At 43.6% G+C, this 18,994-nt stretch overlaps 1 protein-coding gene across 1 annotated transcript; it reads left to right on the forward strand.

Annotated features, from left to right (window-relative positions):
* Positions 1–160: 160 nt before the first annotated feature.
* On the forward strand, positions 161–18,952 carry LOC129831928 (uncharacterized). The gene is made up of 12 exons (XM_055895554.1): positions 161–692; positions 2,122–2,262; positions 2,381–2,755; positions 2,875–3,012; positions 12,906–13,262; positions 13,492–13,694; positions 16,677–16,781; positions 16,885–16,980; positions 17,072–17,182; positions 17,348–17,468; positions 17,615–17,911; positions 18,007–18,952. The coding sequence occupies exons 1-12, from the start codon at positions 287–289 to the stop codon at positions 18,864–18,866; spliced, it is 3,210 nt and encodes a 1,069-aa protein (XP_055751529.1). The 5' UTR covers positions 161–286; the 3' UTR covers positions 18,867–18,952.
* Positions 18,953–18,994: the final 42 nt, after the last annotated feature.

The raw sequence follows: 18,994 nt of genomic DNA on the forward strand, positions 1-18,994 counted from the left end.
AAAATTGCGTTGTTTAGAAGGCGTATTGAGTTATTGCTCACGCGCACTTCAGAGTAGGCGTTCCCTAAACGGAGATATGCAAATGACCTGCCAATAGGATCACGCTTGCTTCTGCCTACCTCATTGCTTGTTCTGCCCACTATTGCTTATTTGTTCCCATTTGAAACGACAGCCTGTGGTCTATCTTGGTTTAGTTATACACATCTTTGCATTATCCGAACCGTGCTAGGCAGACTATTGTGAAAAGGGTATTCTATAAACTTCTACAAATAGAAAATAAATAACCATGGAAAACAAAAAATCCCTGTCCTGTGCATGTCAATGGACACCTGAGGAGGTAGTGGCATTGTTAACACGCTGGGCAGACGAGAGTGTTCAAGAGCAGCTTCTCTCCGCAGTGAGAAACGAGAGAGTCTTTATCAAACTTAGTTCAGAGCTTGATGCCTTAGGCTTCATCAAAACATCGACACAATGCAGGTGGAAAATAAAGAAGCTGAAACAGGAATACAAAAAAATCAAGGACGACAAAAACAAGAACGCCTCCACCTGTCTTAGAAGAAGATGGTTTGCCATCATGGATAGTGTCCTCGGTCACCAACCAAGTGGTACCTTATTGGAGTCTGGCTTGGTAATGAATTCTCAAAATATTTTGGAGTCCACGCCTGATGCCCCACCAGAGGAGGAAGATCCAGGTAATTTAGACTGATGTCCCTTTTCCAAAGTAGGGTTTTACACCAGGCTGTATATAAACTCTGGATTGCTAATACTATGTATTGGCCATTGAGAAGCTTTGAAGCCACCGGTCGGCCATATTGGCACTCCCCAGTAGGAGCAGACCTCTATAGGATTTAATGGAATTCTACAGTATTTCAATGAAATGTTTCAAGGACAGAATTACATGTATTTAAGTATTTTTTTTGTTCTAGTGGACAGTAACATTAGTAATATATACTTGAAGGAAAATGTTTTAATTTAATTTATTAAATCAAATTGTATTTGTCACATGCGTTGAATACAACAGTGAAATGCTTACTTACAACTAACAATGCAGTTAAGAAAATACAAAAAAAAGTGAAGAATAACAAATGATTAAAGAGTAAGCAGTAAATAACAATAGCGGGGCTATATACAGGGGGTACTGGTACAATGTGCGGGGGCACCGGTGTCAAGGTAATTGAGGTAATATGTACGTGTAGGTAGAGTTATTAAAGTGACTATGCATAGATAATAACAGAGTAGCAGCAGCGTAGAAGAGGGTGAGGGGGCTATGCAAATAGTCTGGGTTGCCATTTGATTATTATTTGCATGCTTAGCGCACAATCTAATTTAAAAGTATGCATTAAGGTGTCTCTAATTAAATCCATGTGGAAAAAACGAATGTAGACAACAAATGCATTTTTATAGCTTCCAAAATATTTTTTTACAATGTGGAGGAGTGCCAAGATGGAGGCACGGTGGCTTCAACACAGCGCCCACTATAACTGGTCTAGTGTGTGTATATATATAAACCATTGGTTTACACTGTCACTTGGCCTGTATTTCCACCTCTGGAGGCCAGGCAAAAAAAGTATTGGGCCATGGCCTATTTTTCATCATGCCAACACCAATGTGACTTTCCATGCGTTTCCCACAGTAGAGGCTGGTGGGACGAGCTATAGGAGAACGGGCTGATTGGAATGGGTGGATTGGAGTCTGTGATTTCCATATGTTTGATACCATTCCAGCCATTACTCCTCCCACCAGCCTCCACTGGTTTCCAAGTGTCATAAACTAAGTAACATTAGATAATGGTGAATGGTGTTTCCATAGCTAAATCTAGTTGCAAGTGTAGGTTAACACTGCGTATGTTAGCAATATACAGCTCTGCCCAGAGGCCCAGGCTTTTGTGGTGCAGTCTGTTAGGTGCTCGCATCTGCACTGTAAAAGCCATGATGCAGCTCTCTTCTTTCCCGCTACATTGACAGCAGCGGTGGGAAAGAAACGGCTTGTGCCACAGGCTAAGCCCAGGCCTCTGGGCAGAGGCAGTACAGTACAAAGCTCTCACGTACCGTGTTACACAATCTTTGCTAGTTATTATGTCCCTGTTTGTGTGAGTACTCATGTTATCTGGTGCTTCCACAGACAAGTCACCATCCAGTTGGATGCCTGATGAGGTCCACAGTCTCTTTAGTCACCATTCAGGAACTTCAGGGTCTGGCGGGATAAATTCAGCTTCTAGGCTGTTGGAGTCGGCTGATTCCCCACAAAAAGCGGAAGATTATGGTAAGCTCAAACACTGATCCATTACATTTTTAGTAGGCCTAAATGGCCTATGACCTTACTGGATAACATTATTATCTGCCTTTTCTTGTGTCCTTCAACTGATCTGGTGCATTCACAGATGAATCTCCATTCCGCTGGACGCCTGAGGAGGTCCATGCATTGTTAACACTCTGGGCAGACAGGAGTGTTCAGGAGCAGCTTCTCTCATCAGTGAGAAACGAGAGAGTCTTTACCAAACTTAGTTCAGAGCTCGCTGCCCTGGGATTTAACAGGTCGTCAAAGAGGTGCAGAGAGAAAATAAAAAAGCTGAAACAAGAGTATCATAAAATCAAAGACAACAATAAGAAGAGGAGCTACAACCGCCGTAGAGAAAGATGGTTTGCCATCATGGATAGTGTCCTCCGTCACCAACCAAGTACTTTGGTAATAGATTCAGATGGAAATATTTTGGAGTCAACTCAACCTGATTCCCCACAAGAAGTCAAAGATTCTGGTAAGTTAAGCTGCCTAGTACAGCATCAACACCAGTGACATTTTTAAAACACTAAATTGGCCTGCGACTGAAAGCTCGGAAGTTAATATTGTTTGTCAACTTATCTGTTGCTTCCCCAGACAAATCTCCATCCAGTTGGACACCTGACGAGGTCCATGGTTTCCTTGGTCACCGACTAGGAACCTCAGCTACTATGATGAATTCACCTACTATGCTGTTGGAGTCGACTGATTCCCCTCTAGAAGCAGAACATTATGGTAAGTCATCTAGTGATGTCTTTCTGAACCTTTTTTACGGACTCAATGTCTGCTAACCATCTGAGGGACCAGACCGTAAAATAGTCAATGAGAAACACAAACAACAAAAACATAAACGCAACATGTAAAGTGTTGGTCCCATGTGCTGAAATAATAGATCCCAGTAATTTTCCATATGCACAAAAAGCTTATTTCTCTCAAATTTGATCAACAAACTTGTTTGCCAAGATTTTCCACACACCTGAGAGGTGTGTCATATCAATAAGCTGATTAAACAGCATGGTCGTTACACAGGTGCAACTTGTGCTGGGGACAATAAAATGCACCGTTTTGTGCTGGGGACAATGGCCACTCTAAAATGTGCCGTTTTCAAATACACTGCTCAAAAAAATAAAGGGAACACTTAAACAACACAATGTAACTCCAAGTCAATCACACTTCTGTGAAATCAAACTGTCCACTTAGGAAGCAACACTGATTGACAATACATTTCACATGCTGTTGTGCAAATGGAATAGACAAAAGGTGGAAATTATTGGCAATTAGCAAGACACCCTCAATAAAGGAGTGATTCTGCAGGTGGTGACCACAGACCACTTCTCAGTTCCTATGCTTCCTGGCTGATGTTTTGGTCACTTTTGAATGCTGGCACTGCTCTGACTCTAGTGGTAGCATGAGACGGAGTCTACGACCGACACAAGTGGCTCAGGTAGTGCAGCTCATCCAGGATGGCACATCAATGCGACCTGTGGCAAGAAGGTTTGCTGTGTCTGTCAGCGTAGTGTCCAGAGTATGGAGGCGCTACCAGGAGACAGGCCAGTACATCAGGAGACGTGGAGGAGGCCGTAGGAGGGCAACAACCCAGCAGCAGGACCGCTACCTCCGCCTTTGAGCAGGAGGAGCACTGCCAGAGCCCTGCAAAATGACCTCCAGCAGGCCACAAATGTTCATGTGTCAGCATATGGTCTCAAGGGCTCTGAGGATCTCATCTCGGTGCCTAATGGCAGTCAGGCTACCTCTGGCGAGCACATGGAGGGCTGTGCGGCCCCACAAAGAAATGCCACCCCACACCATGACTGACCCACCGCCAAACCGGTCATGCTGGAGGATGTTGCAGGCAGCAGAACGTTCTCCACGGCGTCTCCAGACTCTGTCACGTCTGTCACATGTGCTCATGTGCTCAGTGTGAACCTGCTTTCATCTGTGAAGAGCACAGGGCGCCAGTGGCGAATTTGCCAATCTTGGTGTTCTCTGGCAAATGCCAAACGTCCTGCATGGTGTTGGGCTGTAAGCACAACCCCCACCTGTGGACGTCGGGCCCTCATACCACCCTCATGGAGTCTGTTTCTGACCGTTTGAGCAGACACATGCACATTTGTGGCCTGCTGGAGGTCATTTTGCAGGGCTCTGGCAGTGCTCCTCCTGCTCAAAGGCGGAGGTAGCGGTCCTGCTGCTGGGTTGTTGCCCTCCTACGGCCTCCTCCACGTCTCCTGATGTACTGGCCTGTCTCCTGGTAGCGCCTCCATACTCTGGACACTACGCTGACAGACACAGCAAACCTTTTTGCCATAGTTCGCATTGATGTGCCATCCTGGATGAGCTGCACTACCTGAGCCACTTGTGTGGGTCGTAGACTCCGTCTCATGCTACCACTAGAGTGAGAGCACTGCCAGCATTCAAAAGTGACCAAAACATCAGCCAGGAAGCATAGGAACTGAGAAGTGGTCTGTGGTCACCAACTGCAGAATCACTCCTTTATTGAGGGTGTCTTGCTAATTGCCTATAATTTCCACCTTTTGTCTATTCCATTTGCACAACAACATGTGAAATGTATTGTCAATCAGTGTTGCTTCCTAAGTGGACAGTTTGATTTCACAGAAGTGTGATTGACTTGGAGTTACATTGTGTTGTTTAAGTGTTCCCTTTATTTTTTTGAGGCAGTGTAAAATGTTATGATGTCACATACACATATTAAGCAAATGTTATTGCAGGTGTAGCGAAATGCTTGTGTTCCTAGCTCCGACAGTGCAGTAGTATCTAACAATTCACAACAATACACACAAGTAAAAGGATGGAATTAGGAAATATACAGTACCAGTCAAAAGTTTGGACACACCTACTCATTCAAGGGTGTTTCTATATTTTTACTATTTTCTACATTGTAGAATAATAGTTTAGATACAAACTATGAAATATCAGTTATGGAATCATGTAGTAACCAAAAAGGTGTTAAACAAATCAAAATATATTTGAGTTCTTCAAAGTAACCACCCTTTGCCTTGACAGCTTTGCGCACTCTTGGCATTCTCTCAACCAGCTTCACCTGGAATGCTTTTCCAACAGTCTTGAAGGAGTTCCCACATATGCTGAACACTTGTTGGCTGCTTTTCCTTCACTCTGCGGTCCAACTCATCCCAAACCATCTCAGTTGGGCTGAGGTCGGGTGATTGCGGAGGCCAAGTCATCTGATGCAGCCCTCCATCACACTCCTCCTTGGTCAAATAGCCCTTACACAGCCTGGAGGTGTGTTGGGTCATTGTCCGGTTGAAAAACAAATGATAGTCCCACTAAGCCCAAACCAGATGGGATGGCATATCGCTGCGGAATGCTGTGGTAGCCATGCTGGTTAAGTGTGCTTTGAACTATAAATAAATCACAATGTCACAAGCAAAGCACCATCACACCACCTCCATGCTACACGGTGGGAACCACACATGCGGAGATCATCCGTTCACCTACTCTGCGTCTCACAAAGACACGGCGGTTGGAACTAAGAATCTCAAATTTGAACTCATCAGACCAAAGGACAGATTTTCACCGGTCTAATGCCCATTGCTCATGTTTCTTGGCCCAAGCAAGTGTCTTCTTCTTATTGGTGTCCTTCAGTAGGGGTTTCTTTGCAGCAATTTGACCATGAAGGCCTGATTCACGCAGTCTCCTCTGAACAGTTGATGTTAAGATGTCTGTTATTTTAACTTATTTGGGCTGCAATTTCTGAGGCGGGTAAATCGAATGAACGTGTCCTCTGCAGGAGAGGTAACTCTGGGTCTTCCTTTACTGTGGCAGTCCTCATGAGAGACAGTTTCATCATAGCGCTTGATGGTTTTTGCGACTTCACTTGAAGAAACTTTCAAAGTTGTTAAAATTCTCCAGATCGACTGACCTAAAGTAATGATGGACTGTCATTTCTCTTTGCTTATTTGAGCTGTTCTTGCCATAATATGGACTTGGTCTTTTACCAAATAGTGCTGTCTTCTGTATACCACCCCTATCTTGTCACAACACAACTGATTGGCTCAAACTCATTAAGTAAAGAAATTCCACAAATTAATAAGGCTGTTAATTGAAATGCATTCCAGGTGACTACCTCATGAAGCTGGTTGAAGGAATGCAAAGCTGTCATCAAGGTAAAGGGTGGCTACTTTGAAGAATCAAAAACAATAAAGTATTTGTTTAACACTTCTTTGGTTACTACATGATTCCATATGTGTTATTTCATAGTTTTGATGTCTTCACTATTCTACAATGTAGAAAATAGTAAAAATAAAGAAAAACCCTTGAATGAGTATGTATGCCCAAACTTGACTGGTACTGTAAATATTAGATTGCTCAATGTCGGAGTGGCATTGACTAAAATACAGTGTAATAGAATACAGTATATACATATGAGATTTGTAAAGCAGTATGTTAACATTACTAAAGTGACCAGTGATTTTATGTATATAGGGCAGCAGCCTCTAAGGTGCAGGGTTGAGTAACCGGGTGGTAGCTGGCTAGTGATGGCTATTTAACAGGGATGGCCTCGGGATTGAAAAACAGCTTCTGTCTCATTCCCAGCTTTGATGCACCTGTACTTACCTGGCTTTCTGGATGATAGTGGGGTGAACAGGCCGTGGTCCGGGTGGTTGATGTCCTTGACGATCTTTTTGGCCTTCCTGTGACATTGGGTGCTGTAGGTGTTCTGGAGGGCAGGTAGTTTGCCCCCGGTGATGCGGTGGGCAGACCGTACCACCCTCTGGAGAGCTCTGCGGTTCCGGGTGGTGCAGTTGCCATACCACGCCACGCTGTGATACAGCCAGACAGGCTCAATTGTGCATCAATAAAAGTTTGTGGGAACTTCTTCAGCCTCCTGAGATTGAAGAGGCGCTGTTGCGCCTTCTTCACCTCATTGTCTATATGGGTGGACCATGACAGTGATGTGTAGGCCGAGGAACTTGAAGCTTTCCACCTTCTCCACTGCGGTCCCGTCGATGTAGATAGGGGCGTGTTCCCTCTGCTGTTTCCTGAAGTCCACGATCAGCTCCTTTGTTTTGTTGACGTTGAGTGAGAGGTTATTTTCCTGGCATCACTCTCCTAAAGCCCTCACCTCCTCCCTGTAGGTTGTCTCGTCACTGTTGGTAATTAGGCCTACGACTGTTGTCTGCAAACTTGATGATTGAGTTGGAGGCATGCGTGGACACGCAGTCATGGGTGAACAGGGAGTACAGGAGGGGGCTGAGCACGCACCCCTGTGGGGCACCTGTGTTGAGGATCAGCGAAGTGGAGGTGTTTCCTTCTTTCACCACCTGGGGGCGGCCCATCAGGAAATCCAGGACCCAGTTGCACAGGGCGGGGTTCAGACCCAGGGCTCCGAGCTTAATGATGAGCTTGGACGGTACTATGGTGTTGAATGCTGAGCTATAGTCAAAGAACAGCTTTCTAACATAGGGGATAGGGCAATGGTAATCGCATTGTCCGTGGATCTATTGGGGCGGTAAGCAAATTGAAGTGGATTTAGGGTGTAAGGTAGTGGTGATATGATCCTTAACTAGCCTCTCAAAGCACTTCATGACAGAAGTGAGTGTTACAGGGCGATAGTCATTTAGTTCAGTTTGCTTTCTTGGGTACAGGAACAATGGTGAACATCTTGAAGCAAGTGGGGACAGCAGACTGGGTTAGGGAGAGATTGAATATGTCCATAAACACACCAGCCAGCTGGTCTGCGCTAGCTTTGAGAAGGAGAGCCCACAGTCCTTGGTAGCGGGCCGCGTCGGTGCCACTGTGTTCTCATCAAAGCGGTCGAAGGTGCTTACCTTGTCCAGAAGCAAGACGTCGGTGTCCGCGGCAAGGCTAGTTTTCCCTTTGCAGTCCGTGCTTGTCTGTAGACCCTGCCACATACGTCTTGTGTCTGAGCCGTTGAATTGCGACTCCAGTTTGTTTCTGTACTGACATTTTGCCTGTTTGATTGCCTTCTGGAGGGAATAACAACACTGTTTGTATTCTGCCATATTCCCAGTCACCTTGCCATGGTTAAATGTGGTGGTTCACGCTTTCAGTTTTGCATGAATGCTGCTATCTATCCACGGTTTCTGGTTTGGGTAGGTTTTAATAGTCACAGTGGGCACAACACCCCCTATACACTTCCTGATGAACTCAGTCACCATGTCCGTGTATACGTCAATGTTATTCTCAGAGGCTACCCGAACATATCCCAGTCCGATGATCAAAACAATCTTGAAGCATAGATTCCGATTGTTCAGACCAGTGTTGAATAGACCTTAGCACGGGTACATCCTGTTTGAGTTTCTGCCTATAAGAAGGGAGGAGCAAAATGGAGTCGTGATCAGATTTGCCGAAGGGAGGACGGGGGAGGGCCTTGTAGGCATTTTTAAAGTTGAGTAGCAGTGGTCCGATGTTTTTCCAGAGCAAGTCCTTAAGTCAATGTGTTGGTAGAACTTCGGTAGTGTTTTCCTCAAATTTGCTTTGTTAAAATCCCCAGCTACAATAAATGTGGCCTCAAGATATGTGGTTTCCAGTTTGCATAAAGTCCAGTGAAGTTCTTTGAGGGCCGTCGTGGTATCGGCTTGAGGGGGGATATACGCGGCCGAGATTAACCGAAGAGAATTCTCTTGGCAGGTAATACGGCATTTGATTGAGGTATTCTAGGTCGGGTGAACAAAAGGAATGTCTGTATGTTATCACAATCGCACAATGAGTAGTTAATCATAAAACATACACCCCTGCCTTTCTTTGTCCCGGAGAGTTCTTTATTCCTGTCTGAGCGATGTACTGAGTACCCAGCTGGCTGTATGGATGGGGACAGTATATCTCGAGAGAGCCATGTTTCTGTGAAACAGAGTATGTTACAATCCCTGATGTCTCTCTGGAAGGAGATCCTCGCCCTAAGGTTGTCTGCTTTATTGTCCAGAGACGGAACTTTAGTGAGTAATATACTCGGAAGCGGTGGATGATGTGCACGCCTACTGAGTCGGACTAGAAGTCCACTCCAAATATCTCTTCTTGGCCGGCGGTGTTTTGAAGCAGCCTCTGGGAATAAGTTCAATTGCCCTGGGGAAAGTCGTATTCCTGGTTGGAATTCTGGTAATTTACCGCTGCTCTGATATCCAAATGTTATTTCTAGTTGAATGTAATAACACCAAAAAATGTCTGGGCTAATAATGTAGGAAATAAATCACAAAAACAAAATACTGCAAAGTTGCTTAGGAGCTAGAAGCAGAGCTGCCATATCTGTTGGTGCCTTTTTTTGTCACACAACACAATGCCACAGACATCTCAAGTTTTGAGGGAGCACACAATTGGCATGCTGACTGCAGGAATGTCCACCAGAGCGTTTAATGTTAATTTCTCTACCATAAGCCGCCTCCAACGTAGCTTTAGAGAATTTGGCTGTACATCCAACCGGCCTCACAACCGCAGCCCATGTGTATGGCGTTGTGTGTGTGTGTGAGCGGTTTGTTGATGTCAATGTTGTGAACAGAGTGTTCCATGGTGGCGGACAACAAATCCAATTGCATTTTATCGATAGCAATTTGAATGCACAAAAATACCGCAATGAGATCCTGAGGGTAGTTTAAAAAAATATATGTTTTTATCTGTGACCAACAGATCCATATCTGTATTCCCATTCATGTGAAATACAGTTGAAGTCGGAAGTTTACATATACCTTAGCCAAATACATTTAAACTCAGTTTCACAATTCCTGACATTTAATCCTAGTGAAGATTCACTGTCTTAGGTCAGTTAGGACCACCACTTTATTAAGAATGTGAAATGTCAGAATAATAGTAGAGTGATTTATTTCAGCTTTTATTTCTTTCATCACATTCCCAGTGGGTCAGAAGTTTACATACACTCAATTAGTATTTGATAGCATTGCCTTTAAATTGTTTAACTTGGGTCAAATGTTTCAGCTAGCCTTCTACAAGCTTCCCACAATAAGTTGGGTGAATGTTGGCTCATTCCTTCTGACAGAGCTGGTGTAACCGAGTCAGGTTTGTAGATCTCCTTACTCGCACACGCTTTATCAGTTCTGCCCACAAATATTCTATGGGATTGAGGTCAGGGCTTTGATGGCCACTCCAATACTTTGTTGTCCTTAACTTCTTCTGACTGCATGCCCAACGTCGGTACACTTATGACAACAGCGAGCTCAAGTGCAGGGCGCGAAATTCAATATATATATATTTTAAATATTTAACTTTCACACATTAACAAGTCCAATACAGCAAATGAAAGGTACACATCTTGTGAATCCAGCCAACATGTCCGATTTTTAAAATGTGTTACAGCGAAAACAGCACGTATATTTATGTTAGCTCACCACCAAATACAAAAAAGGACAGACATTTTTCACAGCACAGGTAGCATGCACAAAGCCAACCTAACTAACCAAGAACCAACCAAACTAACCAACAAACAACTTCATCAGATGACAGTCTTATAACATGTTATTCATTAAATCTATGTTTTGTTCGAAAAATGTGCATATTTCAGGTATAAATCATAGTTTACATTGCAGCTACAATCATAAATTGCACCAAAAGCAGACAGAATAATTACAGACACCAACGTCAAATACCTAATTACTCATCATAAAACATTTCTGAAAAATACATAGTGTACAGCAAATGAAAGACAGGCATCTTGTGATTCCAGCCAATATTTCCGATTTATTACGTGTTTTACAGCGAAAACACAATATAGCGTTATATTAGCTTACCACAATAGCCAGAAAGACAAGCCATTTCCCAGTAGCAAAAGTTAGCGATCGTAACAAACCAGTAAAAGATATATATTTTTTGACTAACCTTGATATTCTTCATCAGATGACAGTCCTATAACATCAGGTTATACATACTTATGTTTTGTTCGAAAATGTGCATATTTAGAGCTGAAATCAGTGGTTACACATTGTGCTAACTTAGCTACTTTTTCCACAACGTCTAAACAGCAACGATATTTTTCGGACACTTTTTCTGACACACATTCTGACCAAATAGCTATTCATAAACATAACTAAAAAATACATGTTGTATAGGAAATGATAGATCCATTAGTTCTTAATGAAATCGCAGTGTTAGAATTCAAAAAAATAACTTCATTACGACATCCAGCTTCGGTATAGCTAGAGTACCCCAAAGTTGGGCGCCGGCGACTAGTTGTGGCCTGCTGGAGGTTCGTGGCCTTTGTGGCCTGCTGGAGGTCATTTTGCAGGGCTCTGGCAGTGCTCCTCCTGCTCAAAGGCGGAGGTAGCGGTCCTGCTGCTGGGTTGTTGCCCTCCTACGGCCTCCTCCACGTCTCCTGATGTACTGGCCTGTCTCCTGGTAGCGCCTCCATGCTCTGGACACTACGCTGACAGACACAGCAAACCTTCTTGCCACAGCTCGCATTGATGTGCCATCCTGGATGAGCTGCACTACCTGAGCCACTTGTGTGGGTTGTAGACTCCGTCTCATGCTACCACTAGAGTGAGAGCACCGCCAGCATTCAAAAGTGACCAAAACATCAGCCAGGAAGCATAGGAACTGAGAAGTGGTCTGTGGTCACCACCTGCAGAATCACTCCTTTATTGGGGGTGTCTTGCTAATTGCCTATAATTTCCACCTTTTGTCTATTCCATTTGCAGAACAGCATGTGAAATGTATTGTCAATCAGTGTTGCTTCCTAAGTGGACAGTTTGATTTCACAGAAGTGTGATTGACTTGGAGTTACATTGTGTTGTTTAAGTGTTCCCTTTATTTTTTTGAGCAGTGTAGATACTTTTGTACCTGTATCCTGCAGCATCTTCACAAGGTCCTTTGCTGTTGTTCTGGGATTGATTTGCACTTATCGCACCAAAGTACGTTCACCTCTAGAAGACAGAACGCGCCTCCTTCCTGAGCAGTATGACAGCTGCGTGGTTCCATGCTGTTTTTTTCGTGTACAATTGTTTGTACAGATGAACGTGGTACCTTCAGACGTTTGTAAGTTTCTCCCAAGGATGAACAAGACTTGTGGAGGTCTACAACTTATTTTCTGGGGTCTTGGCTGATTCATTTTGATTTTCCATGATGTTAAGCAAAGAGGCACTGGGTTTGAAGGTAGACCTTGAAATACATCCACAGGTACACCTCCAATTGACTCACATGATGTCAATTAGCCTATCAGAAGCTTCTAAGGCCATGACATAATTTTCTGGAATTTTCCAAGCTGTTTAAAGGCACAGTCAACTTAGTGTATGTAAACTTCTGACCCACTGGAATTGTGATAGTGAAATAATCTGTCTGTAAACAATTGTTGGAAAAATACTTGTCATGCACAAAGTAGATGTGCTAACTGACTTACCAGAACTATAGTTTTTTAACAAGAAATTTGTGGAGTGGTTGAAAAACGAGTTTTAATGGCTCCAACCTAAGTGTATGTAAATTTCTGACTTCAACTGTATATAGATTAGGGCCTAATGAATGTATTTCAATTGACTGATTTCCTCATATGACCTGTAACTCAGTAAAATCGTTGAAAGTTTTGTTTATTTTTGTAAAGTATAGTACACATTTTTGGGAAACTGTTTAAACTTGCTAGGTAACATTGTTTGCCAGTTTAAGTGCTTTTAACAGATCTGGTGCATTCACAGATGAATCTCGAGCCAGCTGGTCACCTGAGGAGGTCCATGCGTTGTTAACACTCTGGGCAGATGGGAGTGTTCAGGAGCAGCTTCTCTCCACAGTGAGAAACAAGAGAGTCTTTACCAAACTTAGTTCCGAGCTCGCTGCCCTCGGATCTACGAAGACGTCTAAGCAGTGCAGAGAGAAAATAAAAAAGCTGAAACAGGAATACAAAAAAATCAAGAACGACACTAGCAAAAATAGTTATAATATTCGTGGAACAAGATGGTTTGCCATCATGGATGCTGTCCTCAGTCAGCGAACAAGAACTTCAATGCTTTTGGAGTCGACTCAGCTTAAGTCCTTGCCAGAGGCAGAAGACTCTGGTAAATTAAGTTGTACTCTACATTCTCAAAATGTTAACTTGGCCCCTATGTTGTTTGTGTGAGTGCTTTTAAAATGGTGCCTAGCTTCATAGATATTCACTGAAGCTGGCTAGTATCCCAAACCATAGCTAAAGACTTTTTTATATCTAACCTATACAATATTTTGGGTTTAAACTGTCCTAGGATTTTATTATGTAATACATATTCTTGTTTGTGTTTCCCACTGTAGGTCCCCGTTTAACTCTCTCCTCCCTACGTCTCCTTGCTCCACCATTACGCCTGATGTCAGCATTCTTGTGGCAAGTGGCTCAGCAGCATACTGTAAAGCATTTTGTGAAACTGGAGGAGTTTGTGACTTTGGTGACAGAGGTGGTTCCAGAGCTGCTGAGTTCCAGGCAGAGGACCCAACTCCTCCTGGGTCTGAGAGCAACGGTGAGAGAGGTGCAAATGCAGAGGATTCCGATAAAACTATGGGCAGCAACTATTTGCAAATATAAACGCAACATGCAACAGTTTCAAAGATTTTACTGAGTTACAGTTCATATAAGGAAATCAATCAATTGAAATAAATTAGGCTCTAATCTATGGATTTCACATGACTAAGAATACAGATATGCGTTTGTTGGTCACAGGTACCTTTAGAAAAAGGTAGGGGCGTGGATCAGAAAACCAGTCAGTATCTGGTGTGACCACCATTTGCCTCATTCAGCGTGACATCTCCTTCGCAGAGTGGATCAGGCTGTTGATTGTGGAACGTTGGCTCACTCCTCTTCAGTATCCAGCAACTTCGCACAGCCATTGGCGGGAACTAGAACACGCTGTGGTACACGGGCATCCCAAACATGCTCAATGGGTGACATGTCTGTTGAGTATACAGGCCATGGAAGAAATGGGACATTTTCAGCTTCCAGGAATTGTGTACAGATCCTTGCATGCTTATCATGCTGACACATGAGGTGATGGCAGCAGATAAATGGCACGACAATGGGCCTCAGGATCTTGTCACGGATCTCAGTGCATTCAAATTGCCATCGATAAAATACAATTGTGTTCGTTGTCCGTAGCTTATGCCTGCCCATACCATAAACCCACCGCCACCATGGCTGCACTCTGTTCACAACATTGACATCAGTAAACAGCTCACCCACAGAACGCCATACACACTGTCTGCCATCTGCCCGATATAGTAGAAACTGGGATTCATCTGTGAAGAGCACACTTCTCCAGCATGCCAGTGGCCATTGAAGGTGAGCATTTGCCCACTGAAGTCGGATACGACGACGATCTGCAGTCACGTCAAGACTGGTGAGGAAGCAGATGAGCTTCCCTGAGACAGATTCTGACAGTTTGTGCAGAATTTCCCTGGTTGTGCAAACACATTTATCAGCTGTCTCTAAAATGACCAGCCACATTCAGCATGCCAATTGCACACTCCCTCAACTTGAGACATCTGTGGCATTGTGTTGTGACAAAATGGTGCATTTTATTGTCCCCAGCACAAGGTGCACCTGTGTAACGATCATGCTGTTTAATCAGCTTCTTGATATGCCACACCTGTCAGGTGAAGGGGTTATTTTGGCAAAGGAGAAATGCTCACTAACAGGGATGTAACATTCGTGCACAACATTTGAGAGAAACAAACTTTTTGTGCATATGGAACATTTCTGGGATCTTTTATTTCAGCTCATGCAAAATGGGACCAAAACTTTACGTTTATATTTTTGTTCAGTGTACAGTCGTGGCCAAAAGTTGAGAATGACACTAATATTAATTTTCAAAGTCTGCTGACTCAGTTTGTATGATGGCAATTTGCATTTACTCCAGAATGTTATTAAGAGTGATCAGATGAATTGCAAAGTCCCTCTTTGCCATGCAAATGAACTGAATCCCCAAAAAACATTTACTGCATTTCAGCCCTACCACAAAAGGACCAGCTGACATGTCAGTGATTCTCTCGTTAACATAGGTATGAGTGTTGACGAGGACAAAGCTGGAGATCACTCTGTCATGCTGATTGAGTTCGAATAACAGACTGGAAGCTTCAAAAGGAGGCTGGTGCTTGGAATCAGTGTTCTTCCTCTGTCAACCATGCTTACCTTCAAGGAAACACGTGCCGTCATCATTACTTTGCACAAAAAGTGCTTCACAGGCAAGGATATTGGACATAAATCAACCATTTATCGGATCAAAAAGAACTTCAAGGAGAGTGGTTCAATTGTTGTGAAGAAGGCTTCAGAGCACCCAAGAAAGTCCAGAAAGCGCCAGGACCGTCTCCTAAAGTTGATTCGTGCTTCTACACCTGCATTGCTTGCTGTTTGGGGTTTTAGGCTGGGTTTCTGTACAGCACTTCGAGATATTAGCTGATGTACGAAGGGCTATATAAAATAAACTTGATTTGATTCGGCTGCAGGATCGGGGCACCACCAGTACAGAGCTTGCTCAGGAATGGCAGCAGGCAGGGGTGAGTGCATCTGCACGCACAGTGAGGCGAAGACTTTTGGAGGATGGCCTGGTGTCAAGAAGGGCAGCAAAGAAGCCATTTCTCTCCAGGAAAAACATCAGGGACAGACTGATATTCTGCAAAAGGTACAGGGATTGAACTGCTGAGGACTGGGGTAAAGTCATTTTCTCTGATGAATCCCTTTTCCGATTGTTTGGGGCAGCCGGGAAAAAATATGGTTCGCAGAAGACGAGATGAGCGCTACCATCAGTCCTGTGTCATGCCAACAGTAAAGCATCCTGAGACCCTTCGTGTGGGGTTGCTTCTCAGCCAAGGGAGTGGGCTCACTCACAATTTTGCCTAAGAACACAGCCATGAATAAAGAATGGTACCAACACATCCTCCGAGAGCAACTTCTCCCAACCATCCAGGAACAGTTTGGTGACGAACAATGCCTTTTCCAGCATGATGGAGCCCCTTGCCATAAGGCAAAAGTGATAACTAAGTGGCTCGGGGAACAAGACATCGATATTTTGGGTCCATGGCCAGGAAACTCCCCACCTTAATCCCATTGAATTTGAGGTCAATCCTCAAGAAGTGGTGGACAAACAAAACCCACAAATTCTGACAAACTCCAAGCATTGACTATGCAAGAATGGGCTGCCATCAGTCAGGATGTGGCCCAGAAGTTAATTGACAGTATGCCAGGACAGATTGCAGAGGTCTTGAAAAAGAAGGGTCAACACTGCAAATATTGACTCTTTGCATCAACTATATGTAATTGTCAATAAAAGCCTTTGACACTTATGAAATGCTTGTAATTATACTTCAATATTCCATAGTAACATCTGACAAAAATATCTAAAGACACTGAAGCAGCAAACTTTGTGGAAATGAATGTCATTCTCAAAACTTTTGGCTACGACTGTAGTATGTTTTCCCCTGGTGCTACCTCACTAAGACCTCTTTTTCAGCTGGTTCTAGATTTATGTCGTAATGAATGCACAGCTGACCTCGTGACCATCCAGCCTCACCTGGATAAAATCCATTCTTTGACAGAATTCTCTGTACACAAAGAGGTAAGTGAACTTATTTTGAAGCATATTTAGAAACATTTCGTATTTTTTTCAGCCCACATGTTGAGTTCATGTCTGATGTCGTTTGTTTTATGCTTACTGACAGAGTAATGATGATGAGTTGGAGGCTACAGAGTCTAACTTTGTGGAATTGGTCCAAACCCTGCTGGAAGACCCTTCCGTGAGGGAGCACTTCTTTCAGGTAAGAGATCTTTCTGGTTTGTGACTTGCAGGTGCCTATTGCTTGTATCAGCATTGGCACAGGACTTTGTCATAAATTATCTATTTTTCAGGTGGTGTTCCCAGTACACTACGGCCCTCGGTATGACACAGCACTGCGGGTACTGGTGTGGGAGTTCCTCTCCAGGCTGGAGGAGCTGCTACCTGTACCAGACTTCACACAGGTACAGAATAAAGCATCACAGTATAAGTTTGATTCTTTTAGTCTACACTAGGTTTTAAGCTTACAAAGAAAGCCGGAGTACAACTGAATGGAATATACTCCATGTGTATAAAATATCAGTTGTCTGGCATACTGTATTTTAACACTATATTTCACTGCTCCTCAGACGGCAGCATGGCTCGGTGCAGGCCCCTCTGTCTTGGAGGAATGTGGACACGCCATATTTGACACTGAAGAGCTCAAGACACTTCTGCAGCACCATCAGCATCATGGAAACCTGAAAAAGAGTAAGTCTCCATCCAGTCAAACCAAACTCCTGTCATTTGAACTTGATAATGCAGGTGTCAGTGGCAATCATCTTAGCTGTAATGGTAAGAGAAAGGAAAACGCTGCTGAAAAATATAACAAGAGTAACGTGTGCTGTCTTTCGTAGGTTATTTCTCTTACTACACTGCAGATAGCATCCTATCCACACTGTCCCTCCCTCCAACAATAAGAGTTGTCATTGGCTCTGAGCAGCCCAGCTCTGACAAAACGAGAGATGGAGAAGAGAGAGGACAACCTAATGTGGACAGAGAGGAGGAAATGGAAGAGAGACGGAGTGAAGAGGACTGGGAAGATGAAGACTGCAATGAAATAAGTTATATAAGGCAGGATTTGGAGCAACAGGAGCAGATGGGCATTTCAACGGCAGAAACGTCTGCTCTGTGTATCCCAGTGCCCAGTAACGGTAAGGGGATTCAGGAATTTAAACACTGATCTCATGTTAACAAATTATTGATAACATCTGTCATACAATCTACATTCCTGATCTTGTCATTGCAGGATTTAATGATGACATGTCATCCCGCATCCTTGCCTGCTCCCTATGCCCATTCAATCACATTGAAATTGAAAAACTCCACCAGCACATCAGGATTAGGCATCGAGCAGAGGACCGGAAGCTTTTATGTTCTAAGGAATCTGGGACTGATCACCCCTTTCCCTCAAGCAGCACTAAAAGAAACCCCTATGTACCAATAATCAAGACTCACAAATGCACTCATTGTGGTAAAGTTTTCAAATGCTCCAAAACCCTGAAAGTACATATAGGAATTCACACATTGCCATTCCATTGTAACCAGTGCGAGAAAAGATTTTCTTCCAGGTGTGGTCTGAAAAAACATCAGCGAGTTCACACAGGGGAAAGACCATTCAAATGCTCTCACTGTGACCGAAAATTCATGTGTGCAGGTTCACTCAAATGGCATGTGCGCACACACACTGGAGAGCATCCCTACTGTTGCACTATTTGTGGGAAAACATCTGTCCAACATCTAGCAAGACACATGCGGATGCATGCAGGGGAGAAAAACTATTTATGTAGCATCTGTGGTAAGGCATTCCTTAGCTCAGGAGAACTGAGGCTGCATACAAGATCGCACACCGGAGAATGTCCCTATACCTGTAAACATTGTGGAAAGGGCTTCAAAGCATCATGCCATCTAACACTTCATATGCGATCTCACACAGGAGAGCGTCCATACCCCTGCACCCTGTGCACAAAACGTTTTACTACGGCTAGAGGCCTTAAAAGACACACGCTTACTCACACAGGTGAAAAACCTCACCAGTGCTACAAGTGTGGTAAGAGATTTTCTGTAAGGGGAAATCTGAATACACATCTTAAAAGTCATAGATTTTAGGATGGGATTCTACAGGAGCAGTCTTGTAGAATTGACTTTAATGAAATAAAATTACAATTTTATTAAATACTGAACAAGTATTGTGATTAACGATTCCCTGTGCATTTTGTTTTGAACTACCTACAACC

The sequence above is a fragment of the Salvelinus fontinalis genome, chromosome 33 (genome assembly GCF_029448725.1).
Source record: "Salvelinus fontinalis isolate EN_2023a chromosome 33, ASM2944872v1, whole genome shotgun sequence".
NCBI lineage: Eukaryota > Metazoa > Chordata > Actinopteri > Salmoniformes > Salmonidae > Salvelinus > Salvelinus fontinalis.

Coding starts and splice junctions, on each gene's coding strand:
- LOC129831928 (XM_055895554.1), top strand. CDS start 287: ATGGAAAACAAAAAATCCCTGTCCTGTGCATGTCAATGGACACCTGAG. Junction 2,263..2,380: donor ACAAAAAGCGGAAGATTATG/GTAAGCTCAAAC, acceptor GTGCATTCACAG/ATGAATCTCCATTCCGCTGG. Junction 13,695..16,676: donor TCCTGGGTCTGAGAGCAACG/GTGAGAGAGGTG, acceptor CCTCTTTTTCAG/CTGGTTCTAGATTTATGTCG.